We start from the raw sequence: 22,304 nt of genomic DNA, 5'->3' as shown, positions 1-22,304 counted from the left end.
GTAAGATGCTGTGGGATCTGATATTGACATGAATGACTACTAGAGGCTCACTCAATAGATGGATATTAAAGGGGTACTCCGGTGAAAACCTTTTTTCTTTTATATCAACTGGTTCTGGAAAGTTAAACAGATTTGCAAATTACTTCTATTAAAAAATCTTAATCCTTCCAGTACTTATTAGCTGCTGAATGCTACAGAGGAAATTCCTTTCTTTTTGGAACACTGATGACATCACGAGCACAGTGCTCTCTGCTGACATCTCTGTCCATTTTAGCAACCATGCATAGCAGATGTATGCTAAGGGCAACATGGTGGCTCAGTGGTTAGCACTGCTGCCTTGCAGTGTTGGAGACTTGGGTTCAAATACCACTAAGGACAACAATAAATAAAGTGTTATTATTATTACAATAACGTCAGCAGAGAGCATTGTGCTCGTGATGTCATCAGTGAGCATTCCAAAAAGAAAAGAATTTTCTCTGTAGTATTCAGCAGCTAATAAGTACAGGAAGGATTAAGATTTTTTAATAGAAGTAATTTACAAATATGTTTAAATTTCTGCCACCAGTTGATTTAAAAGAAAAAAGGTTTTCACCGGAGTACCCCTTTAACCCCTTAAGGACTCAGCCCATTTTGGCCTTAAGGACTCAGACAATTAAATTTTTACGTTTTCATTTTTTCCTCCTCGCCTTCTAAAAATCATAACTCTTTTATATTTTCATCCACAGACTAGTATGAGGGCTTGTTTTTTGCGCGACCAGTTGTCCTTTGTAATGACATCACTCATTATATCATAAAATGTATGGCGCAACCAAAAAACACTATTTTTGTGGGGAAATTAAAACGAAAAACGCAATTTTGCTCATTTTGGAAGGTTTTGTTTTCACGCCGTACAATTTATGGTAAAAATGACGTGTGTTCTTTATTCTGAGGGTCAATACGATTAAAATGATACCCATTATTATATACTTTTATATTATTGTTGCGCTTAAAAAAAATCACAAACTTTTTAACCAAATTAGTACGTTTATAATCCCTTCATTTTGATGACCTCTAACTTTTTTATTTTTCCGTATAAGTGGCGGTATGGGGGCTAATTTTTTGCGCCATGATCTGTACTTTTTTTTGATACCACATTTGCATATAAAAAACTTTTAATACATTTTTTATAATTTTTTTTTTAATAAAATGTATTAAAAAAGTAGTAATTTTGGACTTTTTTTATTTTTTTTCGTTCACGCCGTTCACCGTACGGGATCATTAACATTTTATTTTAATAGTTCGGACATTTACGCACGCGGCGATACCAAATATGTCTATAAAAAATGTTTTTTACGCTTTTTGGGGGTAAAATAGGAAAAAACGGACGTTTTACTTTTTTATTGGGGGAGGGGATTTTTCACTTTTTTTTTACTTTTACTTTTACATTTTTTTACATTTTTTTTTACACTTGAATAGTCCCCATAGGGGACTATTCATAGCAATACCATGATTGCTAATACTGATCTGTTCTATGTATAGGACATAGAACAGATCAGTGTTTTCGGTCATCTTCTGCTCTGGTCTGCTCGATCACAGACCAGAGCAGGAGATGCCGGGAGCCGCACGGAGGAAGGAGAGGGGACCTCCGTGCGGCGTTATGAATGATCGGATCCCCGCAGCAGCGCTGCGGGCGATCCGATCGTTCATTTAAATCGCGAACTGCCGCAGATGCCGGGATCTGTATTGATCCCGGCACCTGAGGGGTTAATGGCGGACGCCCGCGAGATCGCCCGCGGTGCCCGCGGTTATGCTTAGGACGTAAATGTACGTCCTGGTGCGTTAAGTACCACCTCACCAGGACGTACATTTACGTCCTGCGTCCTTAAGGGGTTAATGGGAAATGCTAAAACCGCAAAGACCTAATATGATATCCCAGATTTGATAAGATCCGATAAGACGCAGAGCTTGCTGTCTTTCCAGCAGATTTGTCTGTGCCATTTAGGGTCTGCCTACACTAGCACTTTGTTTTAGGCAGGATTTCTAAATATTTTGACAGCCCTCAACAATACCCATTTGAAGTCATTGGGATCAGCTATAAAATGCATAGTAGTCATGTCTCTGTAATAAATACAAGTCATAAGGTGGATAGATCCTTACAGAAGTCTACAGTATGCAAAAAGATCACAAACAGAATATAGTTTGTTGAGGAATGCATCTACCCAAAAGTTCTCCAAAACTGATAATTGGGGTCTCCAGAATGCACCTCAATAGGGGAATAAACAATGGCTGTTGGTAAAGGCCATGGCACAAGCAAGAACAAGAAGAAAATCAAACATCCAAAGTAAGTCATAGACATAAGATTTATGCAGGATAAAAGGCGATTACATGTGGAGGAGGTTTGTTACAGTGTGTCACCTCAGTAGTAAGGTAATTACATAAGGAGGAGATTTGTTACAGTGTGTAACCCCAATAGTAACGTAATTACATGAGGAGAATGTTTGTTACATTGTGTCACTCCAGTAGTAAGGTAATTACATGAAGAGGAGGTTTGCTACAGTGTGTCATCCCAGCAGTAAGGTGATTACATGGGGTGAAGGGTTGTTACAGTGTGTCACCCCAGTAGTACAGTGAGGAGGAGGTTTGTTACATTGTGTCACCCCAGTAGTAAGGTAATTACATGAAGAGGAGGTTTGTTACAGTGTGTCATCCCAGCAGTAAGGTGATTACATGGGGTGAAGGGTTGTTACAGTGTGTCACCCCAGTAGTGCAGTGAGGAGGAGGTTTGTTACAGTGTGTCATCCCAGCAGTAAGGTGATTACATGGGGTGAAGGGTTGTTGCAGTGTGACACCCCAGCAGTACAGTGAGGAGGAGGTTTGTTACAGTGTCATCCCAGTAGTAAGGTAATTACATGAAGAGGTTTGTTACAGTGTGTCATCCCAGCAGTAAGGTGATTACATGGGGTGAAGGGTTGTTACAGTGTGTCACCCCAGTAGTACAGTGAGGAGGAGGTTTGTTACAGTGTGTCATCCCAGTAGTTAGGTGGTTACATGAGGTAGTTCGTTACAGTGTGTCACCTCAGTAGTAAGGTAGTTACACAAGGAGGTTTGTTACAGTGTGTCACCCCAGTAGTACAGTGAGGAGGAGGTTTGTTACAGTGTGTCATCCCAGTAGTAAGGTAATTACATGAAGAGGAGGTTTGTTACAGTGTGTCATCCCAGCAGTAAGGTGATTACATGGGGTGAAGGGTTGTTACAGTGTGTCACCCCAGTAGTACAGTGAGGAGGAGGTTTGTTACAGTGTGTCATCCCAGTAGTTAGGTGGTTACATGAGGTAGTTCGTTACAGTGTGTCACCTCAGTAGTAAGGTAGTTACACAAGGAGGTTTGTTACAGTGTGTCACCACAGTAGTAAGGTGATTACATGAGGAGGTTTGTTACAGTGTTTCACCCCAGCAGTAAGTTGATTACATAGGGATGGGGTTTGTTACAGTGTGTCACCCCAGTAGTACGGTGACTACATGAGGAGGAGGATTGTTAAAGTGTGTCACCCCAGTAGTAAAGTAATTACACAAGGTTTGTTCCTGTATGTCACCCCAGTAGTAAGGTAATTCAAGGTTGACATTGCTGTTCGCATCCGACCCATTAAGAGTCCAATCGGCTTCTTTTTTTTTTTTTTTTTTTTTTAGCCGATCGGACCCTGAAATGGGTCGGATGCAAACGGCTACTGCCGTGTCCCGAACGCCCTCATTCACTTGCATGGGGTCTGTCGGTGACCCAGTTATTTTACAGAATTTTGCAGAGAAAAAATGGTGCTTGCAGGTTTTTTTTGGCTAAACTTAATGGAACTGCCAACAAAGCTCCATGGAGCCCAACAGCAGTGTAAATGAGGCCTAGTCACATGAGGTGAAGGTTTGTTACAATGTGTCACCCCAGTAGTAAGGTGGGGCGTGTCAAAGGGCAGAGCCAATGGGCGGGGTCAAGAGGACAGCAAAATTACCTTTTACCTTGGGTGGCAAAAATCTTTGCATCATCCCTGCCAATAACTGGCGACTAAGACCAAGCTTCCTGACATTGGGCAGCACATTTCGCTCCAGAATGCCTCGAAAAATATTGACATTTCATTGCGCCTTGTACAGATTCAAGACACCCCGTGCCAGATGCAGCAAAGCATCCACAAAAAACAACTCCATGCTTCACAGTAGGTACAGGGATCTCTTCTTTGTATGCTTCATTTTTGTGTCTGTGAACATAAAGCTGATGGGACTTGCCAAAAAAGCTCCAGCTTTGTCTTATCTGTTTAAAAGAAAAGTCACAGGTAGTATGTCCTTTTTAGAGAAGAGACAAAACTGGAGCTTTTTGGCATCACATCAGCTCTCTGAGGGAGATTTATCAAAAACTGTGTAGAGGAAAAATTTACCAATTGTTTATATCAACCAATCAGATTGCTTCTTTAGTTTTTAAAACAAGAAAAAAGCAAAGTTGGGCCGTTGGTGGCGCTGGTCCTGATGTAAAGAAAGCTCTGTAGACCCTTCTCAGTGTCTAAACGTGGTTTTATTAATAGGTCTTTCGACACACCCAGCTTCTGGCTACGGGCATTTTGCGCTATTTGCCGGGCCACGTTTTTTTTTTTTCTCGCGGCGGCCCGGCAAATAGCCCAAAATGCCCGGGATGAGTACGAACACAGGGGGACATGTATCAAAGATTTTACCCCTGTTCTGTGTGTATTTTTTTGCGCAAGCCCTTTTTTTTGCGCATTTTTCTGCGCACGTTTTGGTAGAGCATGTCCTCCAGATGTGGCTGAATCAGGGTACCTTGAAGTGACATCTATAGTACACATGGATTTATTAACTGTGTACTTTTCCTTTACACCCAAAATTTTGCCGCAAGAGCTGTTTTTTTTTGCGCAAATATAAGCCATCTTAGCAAATCTAAATCATCGATTCTATTTTCCAAAGAGTGGATTGAGGAGATTACTATATTTACCCGCAATTTATGAAGCTCATTGCGCTTGATTGATAAATTTAGCGCTTCTGCTCATAATTTAGAATTTGGGGAAAGGGGGTAAACTGCTTCTACCATACACAAATAATGATACATGTCCCCCACAGTGTAAACCTAAGCTAATAGCCGCCACGTTTCCCATATACAGATGCCACTATTAGTGTCGCCTATGGTTGCCACTCTGTTGCTTTCAAGGAGTGGTCACTACATGAGGGAGGAACTTACAGTAAAAAATGAAAAGTTTATCTTTAGAGTTGGTAACTTAGATTTTATTTATATAATTCAAGTTCCACAACCAAAACCCCAATATTTTACCTTTTTATCCTAAACAAACCAACAGAAGCAGTGAGTGACGTACACAGACGATATCTACAGGGCATTTGTTGTTATTATTTTTTTTCTTACAATACTAGGAATGCTGCTGCTAATTGTGTAATAAAAATGAGAACTGAACGACATAACCATAAACATGTCTACCTCGGCTCTTATGTCGCCATCGTGCGCTACAGACGCTTCCGGGATTTCGCCCTTACGTCCTACGCACTAGACAGCAGTCATGTGACCCGGTAGGCCCCACCCTCTGAAGGATCTGTGAGTTCTTGTGCTGAGCTGGAGCTGCTGTGTTTCCAGCCGGTGTCTTGCGGTGTACGGGCGAAGCAGCAGGAGCAGCAGCAATGGCGGGCCGGGTAAGTGACAGCAGCCGGCGTCCTGGTGACATCCTCCATACTGCTCCTCCTCCTCCTCGGGCCATGAGGGGTTAACACGTCCGTGTACCTGAGTGAATGGAGTCTGCCAGCTCCTGCGTATCTACATAGCTTATAGGGTTTATATACATCCTATATAGACTTACATAGTATACAGTATATACACGATACACGGTATACACATACATACAGCATTATATATGTATACAGAATACACACATATATAATACACAATATACACCTCCATACTATATAATATATACAATGCGGTATATACAGCATTATATATGTATACAGAATACACCTCCATTCTATATAATACATACAATACAGTATATAGAATATTATATACCTATACAGAATACACCTCCATACTATATAATATATACAATGCAGTATATAGCATATTATATACCTATACAGAATACACCTCCATACTATATAATATATACAATGCGGTATATACAGCATTATATATGTATACAGAATACACCTCCATACTATATAATATATACAATGCAGTATATATAGCATTATATATGTATACAGAATACACCTCCATTCTATATAATACATACAATACAGTATATAGAATATTATATACCTATACAGAATACACCTCCATACTATATAATATATACAATGCAGTATATACAGCATTATATATGTATACAGAATACACACATATATAATACACAATATACACCTCCATACTATATAATATATACAATGCGGTATATAGAATATTATATACCTATACAGAATATACACATATATAATACACAATATACACCTCCATACTATATAATATATACAATGCAGTATATAGAATATTATATACCTATACAGAATACCCCTTATACTATATAATATATACAATGCGGTATATAGAATATTATATACCTATACAGAATACACCTTATACTATATAATACATACAATGCAGTATATAGCATATTACATATGTATACAGAATATGCAAGTACACAGTATATACCCATATATAATATATACACTATATACTACAAACTATATTATTTATACACATACATACAATATAATGTATATAAATATATATGCATACAGTATGCAGTTGCACATATATATTACATAAATTACACAATGTACCTATATAATATGTATACACATACATACAATATAGTATATAGCATAAATGTATACGGAATACATACACTGTATATACTTACATACTATATAATTTGTATACATACAATATAGCATATTATTTGTATACAGAATACACACACATAATACAAGGTATACTCACTGTATACAGCTACATCATGTATACACATACAATATAGTAGTATACAGCATTATATGTGCATACAGAATATACACACATTCACAGTTTAAACACAGGGGGAGATTTATCAAAACCTGTCCAGAGAAAAAGTTGCTGAGTTGCCCATAGCAACCAATCAGATCGCTTTTTTTTTTTTTTTTTAAATGCCTCCAAAAAATGAAAGTAGCGATCTGATTGGTTGCTATGGGCAACTCAGCAACTTTTTCTCTGGACAGGTTTTGATAAATCTCCCCCGTAGACCTTATATACTTTATAATATATACACATACAGGTACATACAATTTAGTATATAGTATATTAAATATTTATACATAATACACGGTATACACCTACATACTATATAATATATACATACAATTTAGTATATAGCATATTATTTATGTATACAGAATACACAGTATATACAATACAAATATTATTCAGTCATGCAAAGTATACACAGTATATAGGTATGTAGTAGTACACATAATATACAACAAATAAATATTTAATATCGCAAAATATATTTAGTGTATACAGGACACACGCTTGCATACTAACTCGCCAGCTGTTGCAAAACTACCACTCACATCATACTCTAAGGCTATGTTCACACGACAGAATGTCCGCACTGAGAATCCCGGAGAGTGCAGGCGCCGTCATAATCTGCGGGCACTAGGACCACACAGGAATGCGCCGTCTCATAGACGGCTAAGCATTCCGTGTGGACTCTGCGCAAAGAATAAACACGTTCATTCTTTGTGCATACTGAAAAAATGGAATTTCCGTGCTGGAAACATCTGGCATGGAAATTCCGCCATGTGCACAGAGAAGCCGAATCCCGTTGAATTTAATTGGACTCTGCTGCTACGGAATGTCCGTACGGAAATTCCGACATGTGAACCTAGCCTTAGGCCAGGCACAGGCAATTTTCGCCACTGCAGATGTTTAGGACTACATCTCCCATGATGCTTTGGCAGCATTTTGGCTGTAAGAGCATCATGGGAGATGTAGTCCAAAACATCTGCAGTCCTGAAGGTTACCTATAGCCTTAGGGTACGTTCACACGTGCGGGTTTTCCGCTGCGTATTAGAAAGTGGGCGGGCTCTTCTCGGCTGTCCGCAGCAGATTTTCCGTGGCGGAATTTACACTGCGGAAAATCCGCCACAGTCCCGACTGACTTCAATGGGGCTTGCGGCGGATTTTCCGCAGTGTACATTCCGCCGCGGAAAACCGACTGCGGACAGCCGAGAAGAGCCCGCCCACTTTCAAATACGCAACGGAAAACCCGCTAAAAAATCCGCTCGTGTGAACGTACCCTTAGGCTATGTTCAAATTTCTGGGGGTCCTGGGAAAGAATAGACTTGTCTACTCTTTCTGTGGAGTCTGCACGTAATGCATTGTCGCCTATGAGACGGCACATTCCGAGCGGTCCTAGCGCCAGCAGAAGACGCAGGCGCTAGGACCGCTCGGAAATGTGGCGTCTCAATGCATTCCGTGTGGATTCCCAAGAAAGAGTAGACAAGTCTATTCTTTCTGCGAACACCAGAATCTGAATTTCCACGCCTGGCGGGGAAACTCTGCCGTGTGAACAGTGCAGCAGAATCCCATTGAAATCAATGGGACTCTGCTGCTGCGGAATGTCCATGCAGAATTTTGCATCCATTGCATCCATCCTCACAGCCGCTTGCTATAGATGCACAGAATTAGAGATGAGCGAACTTACAGTAAATTCGATTCGTCACAAACTTCTCGGCTCGGCGGTTGCTGACTTTTCCTGCATAAATTAGTTCAGCTTTCCGGTGCTCCGGTGGGCTGGAATAGGTGGATACATTCCTAGGAAAGAGTCTCCTAGGACTGTATCCACCTTTTCCAGCCCACGGGAGCACCGGAAAGCTGAACTAAATTATGCAGGAAAAGTCATCAACTGCCGAGCCGAGAACTTCGTGACGAATCGAATTGACTGTAAGTTCGCTCATCTCTACACAGAATCTTACAAAACAAACATTCTATAAGCATACGTGATACATTCTATAGGCACATATACATGGTGTATATTCATACATAACCCCCACTGTACTCAAATGTAATGTATGATGTTTTAAAAGCTCCCCGTGTCTTGTAAGTACATTGGGGGGGGGGGGGGGGGGAAATTGCTCACTATAGACCAGTGTTTCTCAACCAGGGTGCCTCCAGCTGTTGCAAAACTACAACTCCCAGCATGCCCGGACAGCCTTCGGCTGTCCGGACATGCTGGGAGTTGTAGTTTTGCAACAGCTGGAGGCACCCTGGTTGGGAAACACTGCTATAGACTGTGCTGCATGTAGATATAGAATACATTTAACATCATTGTCTTGTATAGATTTTCCTCCTGCTCCTTTAATTGACTGTATTTGTCAGTGTTAGGGTGTAGGGGGGGTGGGGGAAGCACTGTATATAGATAGCAGCTATGTATATCTATATAGATCTATATCGTATCTGTCTTCATTGTATCATGTTTCTGGCAGTGCCCAGCTCCTGCAGGGATGCTTTCAGTGTATTTTCTGTCTGGCACTGCCCGCACTTACAGTGACGCATCCAGTGTCCAGCTCTGCTGTTGGCGGCCGTGCAGTTGGTCAGGGCGCACACTGCGCAGCATTTCTATTCCATTATCATTCAATGACTTGTCGCTGTGTCACTGGTTTCCCTCTGGGAACTGTAGGGATCTCAATCACATCCTGTATTTTTCCTTAACTCTTCGGCTGAAGGACGGAAACACTGGCCATAGGCGGGCGCTGCTGGGGGTTGCGTAGGCTAAATTGTTGTTTATTGCAGACGGTTATTGCTACAGTGGATCAGCGACAGTAAAAATTTAAATAGACGTGGGCTGCAAGATTGATGACCGCCGTGATTTATTAGAAATGAATATGGGATAGGCTATTTGTTAGGAGGTCACATGACCATGAACCTTATAGAGGCAGTGTCACTGTGTCCTATGATCACGTGACAATATCACTATAGATGCCATCGATGGGGGTTGGGTGCGCTTGAAATGTCTTTGTTTTCTGAGGGCGGGTTCACACCACGCTTTTCAAGTACGTTTCCCGTATACGTTTTCATTATTGAAAACGTATGGAACCGTATTGAAAACCGTATACATAGACAAATAATTGAAAACCGTATACATAGACGAATAATTGAAAACCGTATACATAGACGAATAATTGAAAACCGTATACATAGACGAATAATTGAAAACCGTATACATAGACGAATAATTGAAAACCGTATACATAGACGAATAATTGAAAACCGTATACATAGACGAATAATTGAAAACCGTATACATAGACGAATAATTGAAAACCGTAAACATAGACGAATAATTGAAAACCGTATACATAGACGAATAATTGAAAACTGTATACATAGATGAATAATTGAAAACCGTATACATAGATGAATAATTGAAAACCGTATACATAGACAAATAATTGAAAACCGTATGCACCCGGATGCATCTGGTTGCGTACGGTTTGCTTGCAATACGGTTTTCTCCCGTTGACCACGGTTTTGTCTCCGGTTTAAAAACCGTACTGCAACCGCATACTTTTTTTTTAACATGGACGTCAATGGAAAACGCACATGTATACGGTTTCATACGGGAAACCATATGCGGTTTTTACTTTGCACATGCGCATTTGCATCCTAAAGTCCCCACCCATTAAAAATGGACAAAACGATCAAAAACTTTGTTTGTTTGTTTTTTTTCTTTTATAAAAACTGGCGGAACTGTATTTACGTTTAAAAACAGTATACGGTTTAAAAACGCATACGGTTTACTTTTTCCCATACTGTTCCATCCGTTTTTTTTTTGCCATACGGTTTTCTTTAGAAAAAACGGATTGAAAACACTATGGCAAAAATGTGATGTGAACCCAGCCTGATACAGGACACACTAAAGGGGGTTTCCAAAAATCAGTTCAGCCCCTTTCTATATGTCTTATTAGGGCAGTGGTCTCAAACTGCGGCCCTCCAGCTGTTGCCAAACTTCAACTCCTAGCATGCCCGGACATTCAACAGCTGGAGGGCCACACTTTGAGACCACTGTATTAGGGCCTATATATATATCCTACAGTAGAATGTGTTCCCCCCCCCCCCCCCCCATATAGGATGCGTAGGCAGTGCGGAGGACTTTTTTTTTATCAGTTTTTTTTTTTTTTTAAATGGCTGCAAGTTATACAAATTTAGGCGCTTCAAAACTGAGCCAATATTGAACAGTACAGTGTGCACTGATAACTCTGTATAATTATAGAGAAATATAGAAGAATTATAGATACATTGCTGTTTGTGAGGCTGGGAAGTTACAGACTGGTCTTAGCACCCATGCTGACCCCTGTCTACTACTGAGGGTGCGTTCACACGCTCTTTGTTTTTGCGGGTTTTCCGCTGCGTATTTGAAAGGGGGCGGGCTCTTCTCGGCTATCCGCAGCAGATTTTCCACTGAAAAAGCCCCATTGAAGTCATTAGGGACTGCGGCAGGTTTTCCGCAGCGTAAATTCTGCCGTGGACAATCTGCTATGGACAGCCGAGAAGAGCCCGCCCCTTTCAAATATGCAAACACGCAAAAACAAAGAGCATGTGAACACACCCTGAAAGTGCGCCTACTAGAGTTGAGCGAACTTACAGTAAATTGGCTCATAGCGAACCTCACAGCTCGGCTGTTGATTACTTTAGTCTGCATAAATTAGTTCAGCTTTCCATGTGCTCCAGTTGCCTAAAAAGCTGGATACAGACCTAGGAGACCTAAGACTGTCATCCCGGACTTTTCCAGGCAACCAGAGCCCTTGGAAAGCTGAACTAATTTACGCAGGCAAAAGTAATCAACGGCCAAGCTGCGAGGTTCGCTACGAGCCAATTTACTGTAAGTATGCTCAACTCTAGTGCCTGCATTGGTCATGTGTTCAAAAGTAATGGAGCAGTGGAAGAAGGTGGCCTGGTCATGGCTGGGTGCATGTGTTTCACTAACCTAAGGAATGAGGAACATGACAAAGAAATCAAGGTGTTGTCTGTAAGACGTGCGGGATAAACCCCTTACAACTTTTGTATGATCTGCTGCTGACGTCTTGGTGCAGATACTATAGGACCCCTTTACAGGTCTTCTGGAGTCCAGGCCACAATGTGTCCGGTCTGTTCTGGTGGCACAAGGTGGAGCCACACAATATTAGGCAGGGGGTTTTAATGTTGTGGCTGATCAGTTCATGTTACAATAGAAACTCTCCACTGATGTGCGCTGCATAGATAGCGGCACATTACATCCCTCAGTGCTGCTACTTCAAAGATTCTTTGCTGTGCATAGTAAACATGATGGGGGAGAGTTATCAAAAGCGGCCCAGTTGGCCATAGCAACCAATCAGATCGCTTCTTTCATATTTAACCAGACCTCTGCAAAATGAAAGAAGCGATCTGATTGGTTGTTATGTGCAAGTGGGCGAATTTTCCTCTGCACAGGTTTTGATAAATCTCCCCCAATGACCTCTACTTATGCAGAAACTCCTGGCTTATGGCTGCATTTACTTTCAAGGAAAATGCTGTAGGGGTAGGGTCACACGTAGCACATCTGCAGCGTATTTGATGCTGCGGATGCACTGATGACCATCCCTAGAGTGTGCCTCTTGCTGTTCCGTGTGTCCTGCGTTGTCTGCTTGTAGCAGCAATCCGCTGCTACGAGCAGACACACAGGGATCTGTGAGTCCTGCACATGCGCAGTTTACTCGTAGACACCACAGCCACTCTTGGCCTAGCTCAGGGAGCACGGATCAGTGCTGCGGATTTGCTGTCAATTTCATGGTTTTAAAGAAGTACCCCAGTGAAATAAAACGTATCCTCTATCCAAAAGATCCCCCCCCCAGCACAATCTCCGGCACGGGACCCCATCAGTCCCAGGAAGGGGGCGTGCCGACCCCTGCATGTAGCGGAGGGAGAGTGTCGGCCACCATGTATCCCATAGAGATACATGGAGAGAGCGTGTCGGACACAATTTCCTGCTGGAGTCCTGTGCAGAAGTTCGCGGGCAGGGGTCCCAGTGGGGGAAACGCCCAGTCAGTTCTGGGATCAGTATTTTTATTTACATTCAGAGGCTGAAATCCTTCTCCTGCTTACAGTGCTGATGGATTTGTTACAGTATATCATCTATCCCCTTAGAGATGAATATTATTTTCTCTTGAAGGTCAGTCTTCGTTGTATACAGATGTAGCCCTCTCGCTGCCATTCGGAGGCTGCACCAACAGCAGTAGATCGTGTACTGAATTTATTATCAATGTTCTAGTAAATGGTTATTAAAGAGCCAAAGTTTATGGAGGTGATAGTGCACAGGTGCTGGTCAGGCACATTACAGGGTACTACATGTCCTGTGTATAATGATGCCCCCATACAGTTATCGGTATGTGCCACCTAGTGACATCACTGCAATCTACACATAGCATAGAGACCCAGTGATGTCACCTGCAGATTTTGCATCTGTTGCTAAGCATATCTCGCCTTAAAGGGGTACGCCCGTGCCCCAGTGTTCTGAATGCTTGGAGCGGACGGCCGTGATCGTGACGTCGCAGCCACGCCCCCCTCGTCCTGTGATATGGCTAAAGCTTTGTAGAGACCACAGAGAGGTTGAAGGGATATGAGTGCACCTTTTTAAAAGATTTTACAGAGATTCCTTTAGAGTAGGGCGACACGTACTGTATTTTGTTGTGTATTTGCTGCTCCGTATTTTCCTATGGTTTTCCTACCCTCAAACCATAGTATTTACCTTTTAAGGGTGCGTTCCCACAGGGCGTATACGTAGCGTATTTGACACTGCGCAAAATTTACGGCAGCAGCTGGAAATACGCTGTGTATCCCTTGCTCACTATACACACAGGGCTTTCCGGCGGCAGCCCTATGTGTGTAGCGAGTTTTGGAGGCGGGGCCGGGTGGCGGCGTGTCTGTGACGCGCGGCCCCGCCTCCAAAACTCACTGCACACATAGGGCTGCCGCCGGAAAGCCCTGTGTGTATAGTGAGCAAGGGATACGCAGCGTATTTCCTGCTGCTGCCATAAATTTTGCGTAGCGTCAAATACGCTGCGTATACGCCCTGTGGGAACGCACCCTAAGGGTGCATTCCCACATGGCGTATTTTGCTGCATATTTGGTGCTGCGTATTTTCCTACCCATTGACTTCAACAGGGAAAATAAAATGTGTAGCAGCAAATACGGCGTGTGGGAACGTACCCTAAAAGAGTTAGCCAGTATTATAAAAAAGTATCCCCTATCTGCAGGATCGCTGGGGGTCTGACCGCTGGGACCCCTGTGATCTCCCGCCTGGCACCCCTGCTCTCTGTATACATGATGTGTGTTGACTGGGGTACGAAGCTGTGGCCGACACCCCACTTCATGCATCTCTATGGGAGAGCCTGTGTATCTCTGGATCTCCACTAAAGCCTCATGGATGGCGTGTTGACCACCACTTTGTGTTGTGAGCGACACCCTTCATTCATGTAGAGAGCCTGGGTGCGGAAAGGGAACATTTTTTATTTTATTTTTTTCTGGACTACAAGTGGACATCTTTAAAATGAAGTGAAATATAGTAAGTGTTTTGTCAGAAACCTGCTTCCACCCAGACTGCCGGTCACAAATAGTGGTTCACACAGAGTAATTCAAGAGGAATTTACTTGAGTAATTCCTCTTGAATTCTCCGCTCCAAATTAATTCACATCTCCTCTGCCCATTGACTTTAATGTTTTTTCCGCTGTCCTGTTCACACTGCGGAAATTCTGCTAGCATTCTGCTAGAATTCCGATGCAGAATTCCGTTCCGCTTGAAGAAAGAGCATGTTCATACTTCAAGCGGAATCCGCTAGCAGAAATCAATTGAAGTCAATTGTTAAAAAAATTTCCGCCCGACATCGTTTTCGCGCGCAATTTGCGTGGAATTTGCCCGCAATTCGCGCGGAAATGGCTGAAAAACCCTTCACTTCTTTCTCCCCCATGTCCGCGCGCAATTCCGCGAAAAAAAAAAATTTCAGCCCGTAAATTTTTCAGCCTGAATTACTCTTCATTTACTCTGTGTGAACGCACCCTTACTATCACTATTCGATGACAATAAGGCCAATTTCACTATTGCAATAATGATGCAAGTTTCAGTCCAGCCCGAACTGACAGCTGTGAAGGCAGAACTTGTACCTGTAGTACAGACACAAAAATGCATCTGTATTACAGGCTTAGGGAACATTCACACAGGCAAAAAACCTTGATGTTTTGGGCAATGAAATTGTGATGATTTAATCCTCTAAAACAGCATTGCTCAAAACCCCACTGCCATTAACTATATTGTATAGTGTGGGAAACACATTGAAACTCCCATTTGTCTGGCCGGGACTTATGTCCATAGTATGGACGGCAAAATACACTTTAAACAAAAGACACACACGGCCACATTTTCATGTAGTATTTTTTTCAGTATGTTGGTTATTTTTTGTAACACAAAAACAGCAGTGGACTCAAAAAGGTGCAAAAGCTTCCATTCTAGTTTTTCTCTTACATAGTACGGTTGAAAAAAGGCACATGTCTGTCAGGTACCACTCCTGGCTCTGGCTACAAATACTGACCAAAATACTATGTGTGAAACCAGCCGTAGACCGTAGAACCCTGTTAAGTAGATGTCATTGATGGCTGTGTTCACACTGTGTTGAAGGCTGTATTGGCAGTTCTGACAGGCAGAATGAGTACAGCAGGCAGTGCTATTCTGGCCTTTAAAGGGGTTGTCCAGCAGGAATGTTTTTACATTAAAGGGGTTATCCACCATAAGGTGATTTTAGTATGTACCTGCCTGACAGTAATGGACATGCTAAATGGCTGTGTTGTGAGATTACCATATAGCTGTGGCAATTTATTTATTTATTTTTTGTGAACTGGCTATTTCCTGTTGGAGTTCCCTCTCTCAAATTACAGGTCCCATGATTCCTTGCTTGTGTGAGGTCACTTATCTCCCTCCCACACATCAGCCACCGCACCCAATGAAACATGCCTGTGCTTCCTTCCATGCAGTAGACCAGTGTTTTCTAACCAGGGTGCCTCGAGCTGTTGCAAAAATATAATTACTTTCAGAATGATCTCCCACCCAGTCGTCACTCTGCCCGTTGAAGCAAAAGCAGGCTCCCTTTCATCACCTGACTAGTGATGTAATGTCTCGGGGCACACTACGAACTGGGAAAACCTGAGACAACACTCATTTTATGCTGTTAAAAATAAATATTGGGGGCAGAAATCACATAAGGATTGTGAGAAAACTGTCACACACAGGTACAGATACTATATTATGAACTACACTAACTTTGCAGCCCCTGTAGTACAGTCAAATAAAAAAAAATCCTGGAATCCCCCTTTTAATGTGCCCAGGCTGTGTGAGAACCTAAAAAAGCCTCTACTTGCCTCCCTCTCTACCACATAGCCTCCAGTATCACGGCGCCTGGTCCCTGGCATCCCAGAGCTAGATGGCACGCTACATTGCCCCCTCAGCCAATGGAGAGATAGCGACATGCCACAGAATTGTACTCTAGTCTGGAAGCAACGACGGGAAGCAGAAAAAGGAAAAATCAGAACAATCTTCAAGATCATTGTTTGCTGTTGAAAAAATTAAACAGTCTTTGTTACATTCAATGGCTGAAAAGCTGTGTCCACCAGTAGTCTAGTTGTAGTTTTGTGACAGCAGGAGAGCCACAGGTTGGGGATCACTGCTGTAGGTTTTAAAAGGGTATTTTGGCTCTATACCCCTTATCCCTGGCCATGACGTCATTCCCCGTCATAGCGGCCGGCACAGAATGCCGGGGGCTGCCCCGAGATCGCGAGGGTCCCCATCGGCAGGACCCATGCGATCTTACATGTTATCCCCTATCCTTTAGATAGGGGATAAGATGTATAAAGCCAGAATACCCCTTTAAATCAATGTCCCCGATTCACTACCAGAGTTCTGAATATCCTTAGATTACAATGTGCAGATATCTCCTACCAGGGACAGATGCTGAGAGTTGTAGTTTTGCAACAGTTGGAGAGCCTCGGGCTGGCACGTTGCAGGAGTACGGTGGGACTGGATTTGACTTTGCCGACCTACACGATTATTGTAACAAAGCCATCAGCTGTGTAAGCAGGATGAGGTCAGGGCGATTGTCATACTCTGGTGATCACAGCTGACGTAACATTAGCTTGCCTACAGAAGAAGGTAACCTACTCTGTTGCTCACAGCTTGTCAGGCGTTCCTCTTGATCATAAAAACGTCCCTACCCACTATTACGTGTTTACATCAAAAGCAGAACTCACCGAGAGCGGTTTTAGGCTGCTTTCACACTATAAAATTCATCCGTTTTAAAGATCTGTTTGATGTTCTGTTATGAAAACCCTGAAAATCGGACATTAAACGTCCGTTAGAAAATCCGATTATAGTCCATGGGATTTTTACATTATGCGTTTTAATCCCTTATAGTCTGTTATTAATAACGGACGTTATTTTGTGACGGGAGAATGAACGGAAGAAATAGTACATTAGTACATTATTTCTCCCATTACTATCTTCCGTCACAAAATAACGTCCGTTATTAATAACGGACTATAAGGGATTAAAACGGATAATGTAAAAATCCCATAGACTATAATGGGATTTTCTAACGGACGTTTAATGGCCGATATTCAGGGTTTTCATAACGGAACATCAAACGGATCTTTAAAACGGATGAATTTTATAGTGTGAAAGCAGCCTTAGAAGGTGGATGGGACCAATTTTACTGAGGTTGAGATGTCATTCTTTAGCATTATGAAGTAATAGTAAGTGCTTTGCTTTTTTTGTTTCGGGACGTGTACACACTTTACTGCTTTTGTGCTGAATTTCTGATAAAAAAATAAAATAAAAAATGCAGTAAACAGTTGCATTGCCGCAAAACGATAACCTGTTTTGGGGGGACACCCGCTCCATCTATTACACTGTGATGTATTGCTTATCATCTCTCCTGGCCATGCACTTTATTTGAACTATTGAATATTCATGCAGCTGCTATACATTATGCAATATTGCGTTTAATTATGTGTTCTTATGCATAGGGGTTCATTGGTCAAGAGGGACTGTGTTTATTGTGCCATTGGGATTAGGCGGGGGTCCCTGAGGGGGAGCCACCAGGATTCTGGGGTTCCCCTCCGTGGCTGAGGGAGTCTGTGAGTCATCTGGCCCCCTTGTTTTTAGTGTTTTTAACTTTGCGGTCTATTTTTGGTACATGTTATGTAATATAATAAAAGAATTAGTGAGATGGTATTGGTGTGAACCTTAATATGTGCCTTTACTTTTCTATGTTATTTCTGGAAAACCAGACTTACATAGTTACATAGTTAGTATGGTTGAAAAAAGACATACGTCCATCAAGTCCAACCAGGGGATTGAAGTGAAGGGTGTAAGGGGATAAGGGAAAGGGATGTAGTTTTTTAATTCTGCATAAGCATTATGCAACTTTTATATGTTGTCCTTGCTGGTTAATCCATTCACCTTAGTGTGCGTTCACACGACTGTCTGTCCCCTTTTTTATCCCCATTTCGGTTCCGTTCTTGCAGGCTGTAAACAGATTAAAATCTGTTTTTAAAAAATCCCATTTATGTCAATGGGATTTTTTTTTTTACAATCAGTTTACATCTGTTTGTACCCTTCTGCACTCATTTCCGTTTTTTGACGGCAGAAAAAACATTCACATTGAAGTCTATGGAAAACGGATGAGCCTTTAATGTCATCCGTTTGCATCAATTTTTTGATCCATTTTTACTTCTGAGCATGCGCGGAACAAAATTTTTAAATTTTTTTTTTTGGTTTATTTACTGAACAATAATGGATACAAACAAATTACATCCGTTATTGTCAGTTTTTTTTTTTTTTTTGACGGGATAAGAACGGGACGAGTCTAGACTGTGTGAATGCAGCCTTAGTCTGTAAGGCAGTTTTCACAAAAATGCATTTGTATTACAGTCATGTGAAACTGGCTTTAACTGGTTAACGACCAAGGACGTCTATACTCGTCCATGTGCCGTTAACCGGGTATGACGCGGGCTCACGACTCGAGCCCGCGTCATACCGGCCGGCCCTCGGCTGTTTCTTGTAGCTGAGGGCCGGCGTTAATAGCCGACATGCGGCGATCGCCATGGCCGGCTATTGAACCTTTAGATCGCCGCTGTCAGCTTTGACAGCAGCGTCTAAAGAACCCTGTAAACGCTCCCTGGTGGTCCAGTGGGGTGGATCGCCCCCCCCCCCGCAGTGTGACTGTGGGGGGGGGGGGGCGATCCACTGTGGAGGGCTTACCTCTCCTTCCGTGCAGGTCCCGGCTCTTGCATTGATAAAGCCTGGTAGGACCAGGCTTTATCAATCGAGTGCAGATCACACAGATCAATGTGGCTTTATGGAACCACATTGATCTGTATGAGGAGTCTAATGATTCCTCCTTTTTTATTTTATTTTAATTTTTTTTATAAAGGTAAAAAAAAACACATTAAGCCCTTCCTTATTAAAAGTTTAAAAAACGCCCCCTTTTCCAAATTCCATATAAAAACATAATAAAAATATGTGGTATTGCCGCGTGCGTAAATGTCCAAACTATAAAAATATATTGTTAATCAAATCACACGGCCAATGGCGTACGCTCCAAAAAATTCCAAAGTCCAAAATAGGGTATTTTTGGTCACTTTTTATACCATAAAAAATTAATAAAAAGCGATCAAAAGGTCAGATCAAAACAAAAATAGTACTGATTAAAACTTCAGATCACGGCGCAAAATATGAGCCCTCATACTGCCCCGTACACAGAAAAATAAAAAGTTATAGGGGTCAGAAGATGACCATTTTAAATGTATTCATTTTCGTGCATGTAGTTATGATTTTTTCCAAAAGTACGACAAAATCAATCCTATGTAAGTAGGGTATCATTTTAATCGTATAGACCTACAGAATAAAGAGAAGGTGTCATTTTTACAGAAAAATGTACTGCGTAGAAACGGAAGCCCCCAAAATTTACAAAATTGTGTTTTTTCTTACATTTTGTCGCACAATTATGTTTTTTTCCCGTTTCGCCGTAGATTTTTGGGTAAAATGACTGATGTCATTACAAAGTAGAATTGGTGGCACAAAAAATAAGCCATCATATAGATATTTAGGTGCAAAATTGAAAGAATTATGATTTTTTAAATTTAAGGAGGAAAAAACTTAAGTGCAAGAACGCTTGGTCCTGAGGGGGTTAAGGTGTAACCCGCATTTAAAAGAATGTCTGACATGTCAAAAGTTTTAATAAGTGCTGAGACCCCCACCCGTCATTAGAATAAGTGGAGGGAAGTGCACAACTGTACTCTTAACTGCCCGGCTCACAGCAATCACTGTCAAACTTCTCTTCATGGCCCAATTATAAGTCTGTGGGGCCATTTAGTAAAGCTGGACAGAAAGTGAAGCATATAATTGCTCTTTCTAATGATCGGTGGGGGTCTTAGCACTGAGACTCCAACTAGAGCTGGGCGGTATGACCAAAAATGTGTGTCATGGTATTTTTGTAAATTATGGCGGTTCCACTGTATTTACCCCCTCCCCCCATCACCATATGACCCATGGGCGCTGCTTCTCTCCTCCACTGCAGTGGTCAACTGATGTCAGCTGCTCTTTAACACCGGAGAGCAGAGCGGTGGACCAGCAAGGGAACAAAGACCGAGGTAAGTAAGTTTTTTTTTTTTTTTTTTTTTTTTTATGATTCACAACCCCTATTGGAGACTGCAAACAATCCTAGACGGCAGCAGCGCCACCATCATGAAAGTTTCCGTCGACCATGGCAACCTGGCGCCTGGGATTTGTCAAGCCCTGCTGTAGAAAGTTTGCTTTGAAAGCCTCCTCCTCCCATGATCAATAGTTTTTCAGCTCCAAAACCTGAGACCCATTAGACCCATTTATATATAATTTTTTTTATTACATGGGACATAATTGGTGGCAAGGATCCTCTGTTCTCGATACTTGTGAGTCCCAGCTTAGGACCCTCACTAATCCGAGAGATGAGAAGTTATAAATCAACAACCTTTTGACAGATTCTAGAAACATGTCTGAAAGTTTTTATCGGTCAGGGTCTGAATGGTCAGATCCTGACCCATCACTAGTACAAGTGGTTACTGCAAAATGGCCCATCGCAGTCAGCTCATTTGGAGCTGGTGTTTGTATTCCTTCCCTTCCTTCTGCACTGATGTATTTCGTGCCGCTTCAATAAAGATGTTTTGAATTTTTGGCAACTACAAAACATCTTGAGTGCAACATTTTTTCTTTACCTACATATTGCAAGTCTGTGAATTGTTCTAATACGTTAGCACCACCACCAGCATTTCTGTAGCACAGCTTTCCTGTACAAAGTCGTTTACGCTATCATTGGATTGCACCAGTAGTGCCGGACTACTCTGTTCTTTCTTTTCTCTACAAGTGGAAAGAGAAGCACGCGGCTGCCTGCACCTCTCCCTACTCTATCATTATGTGATGAAATGATTCCATAGACTTGCGCTGTGTCTGTCTTGGTCATGTGACACGGCCCCAAAAGGAAACGCACTAAACGCACACTCCTCCTGGCTTATTCTTACAACTGGTCAGGGTCTAGACACCCAGCCCCGCCCAATCAAAAATGTAATTTTAATTTTTTGGATTTGTTTGGTGACCAGGCCCATTTAACTAAGAATCTCCTAAGTAGATATTTGAAGGTTGGTTTTATAAGTACGGATGTTTTTTTTTTCTTGAGTATATTGGGTATACTAATAGTACTCCATGTATGGTACTACAATTTGTACGTGTCGATGGATTAGGGTGGGTTGCACCTTCTTTGTGTTCTGCTTGTAGCTGAGGTGTTCCTTCTATTCTTACAGCAGCATCTCTCTTCTCCTTTCACACTCCCTCACTACCCCTGCCATAGTGTGACGTCGTAGAGTGTCTGCATACCGACCAGGACCAATGTGTATCATTTACATGAAAAAGGGTTTAATCTGTGACCGCAGTAAATGAAAGTCCCTGGATTCCTCTTGGTGTAGATACAGTATGTGGGCAGAGGCCTGAGAGGGTGTGAATCCGCAGCCATCCCTGCAGACGGAGGCCAGATATAGCATAAGGCACTGATTCCTCAGATACCCATTACAATCTCTTGATGTGACGGAGAAGCCCTCAGTGACCTGGATTCTGTGCAGCTGCAGGATCTATGAGGGAGGAGGTTGGGTTTGTCCTCATAGTCGCTGAATAATTTGAGCACAAGGAAGGTTCTGGGTTTAGAAGCAG

General features: G+C 42.2%; 1 protein-coding gene across 1 annotated transcript in view; it reads left to right on the top strand.

The window, feature by feature from the left end:
- The first annotated feature begins 5,515 nt into the window (after positions 1-5,515).
- Positions 5,516-22,304, top strand: part of NSF (N-ethylmaleimide sensitive factor, vesicle fusing ATPase) — an 87,580-nt gene continuing 70,791 nt past the window's right edge. Inside the window, exon 1 of the mRNA XM_056547720.1 lies at positions 5,516-5,665. Within this exon, the coding sequence (XP_056403695.1) occupies positions 5,654-5,665 (12 nt within the window). The 5' untranslated portion in view covers positions 5,516-5,653. The remainder of the gene's footprint in view (positions 5,666-22,304) is intronic.

The sequence above is a fragment of the Hyla sarda genome, chromosome 12 (assembly GCF_029499605.1).
Source record: "Hyla sarda isolate aHylSar1 chromosome 12, aHylSar1.hap1, whole genome shotgun sequence".
In the NCBI taxonomy this organism is placed as follows: domain Eukaryota; kingdom Metazoa; phylum Chordata; class Amphibia; order Anura; family Hylidae; genus Hyla; species Hyla sarda.
The sequence above is the reverse complement of the archived record's forward strand: the minus strand, read 5'-3'. Positions and strand labels throughout refer to the sequence as shown.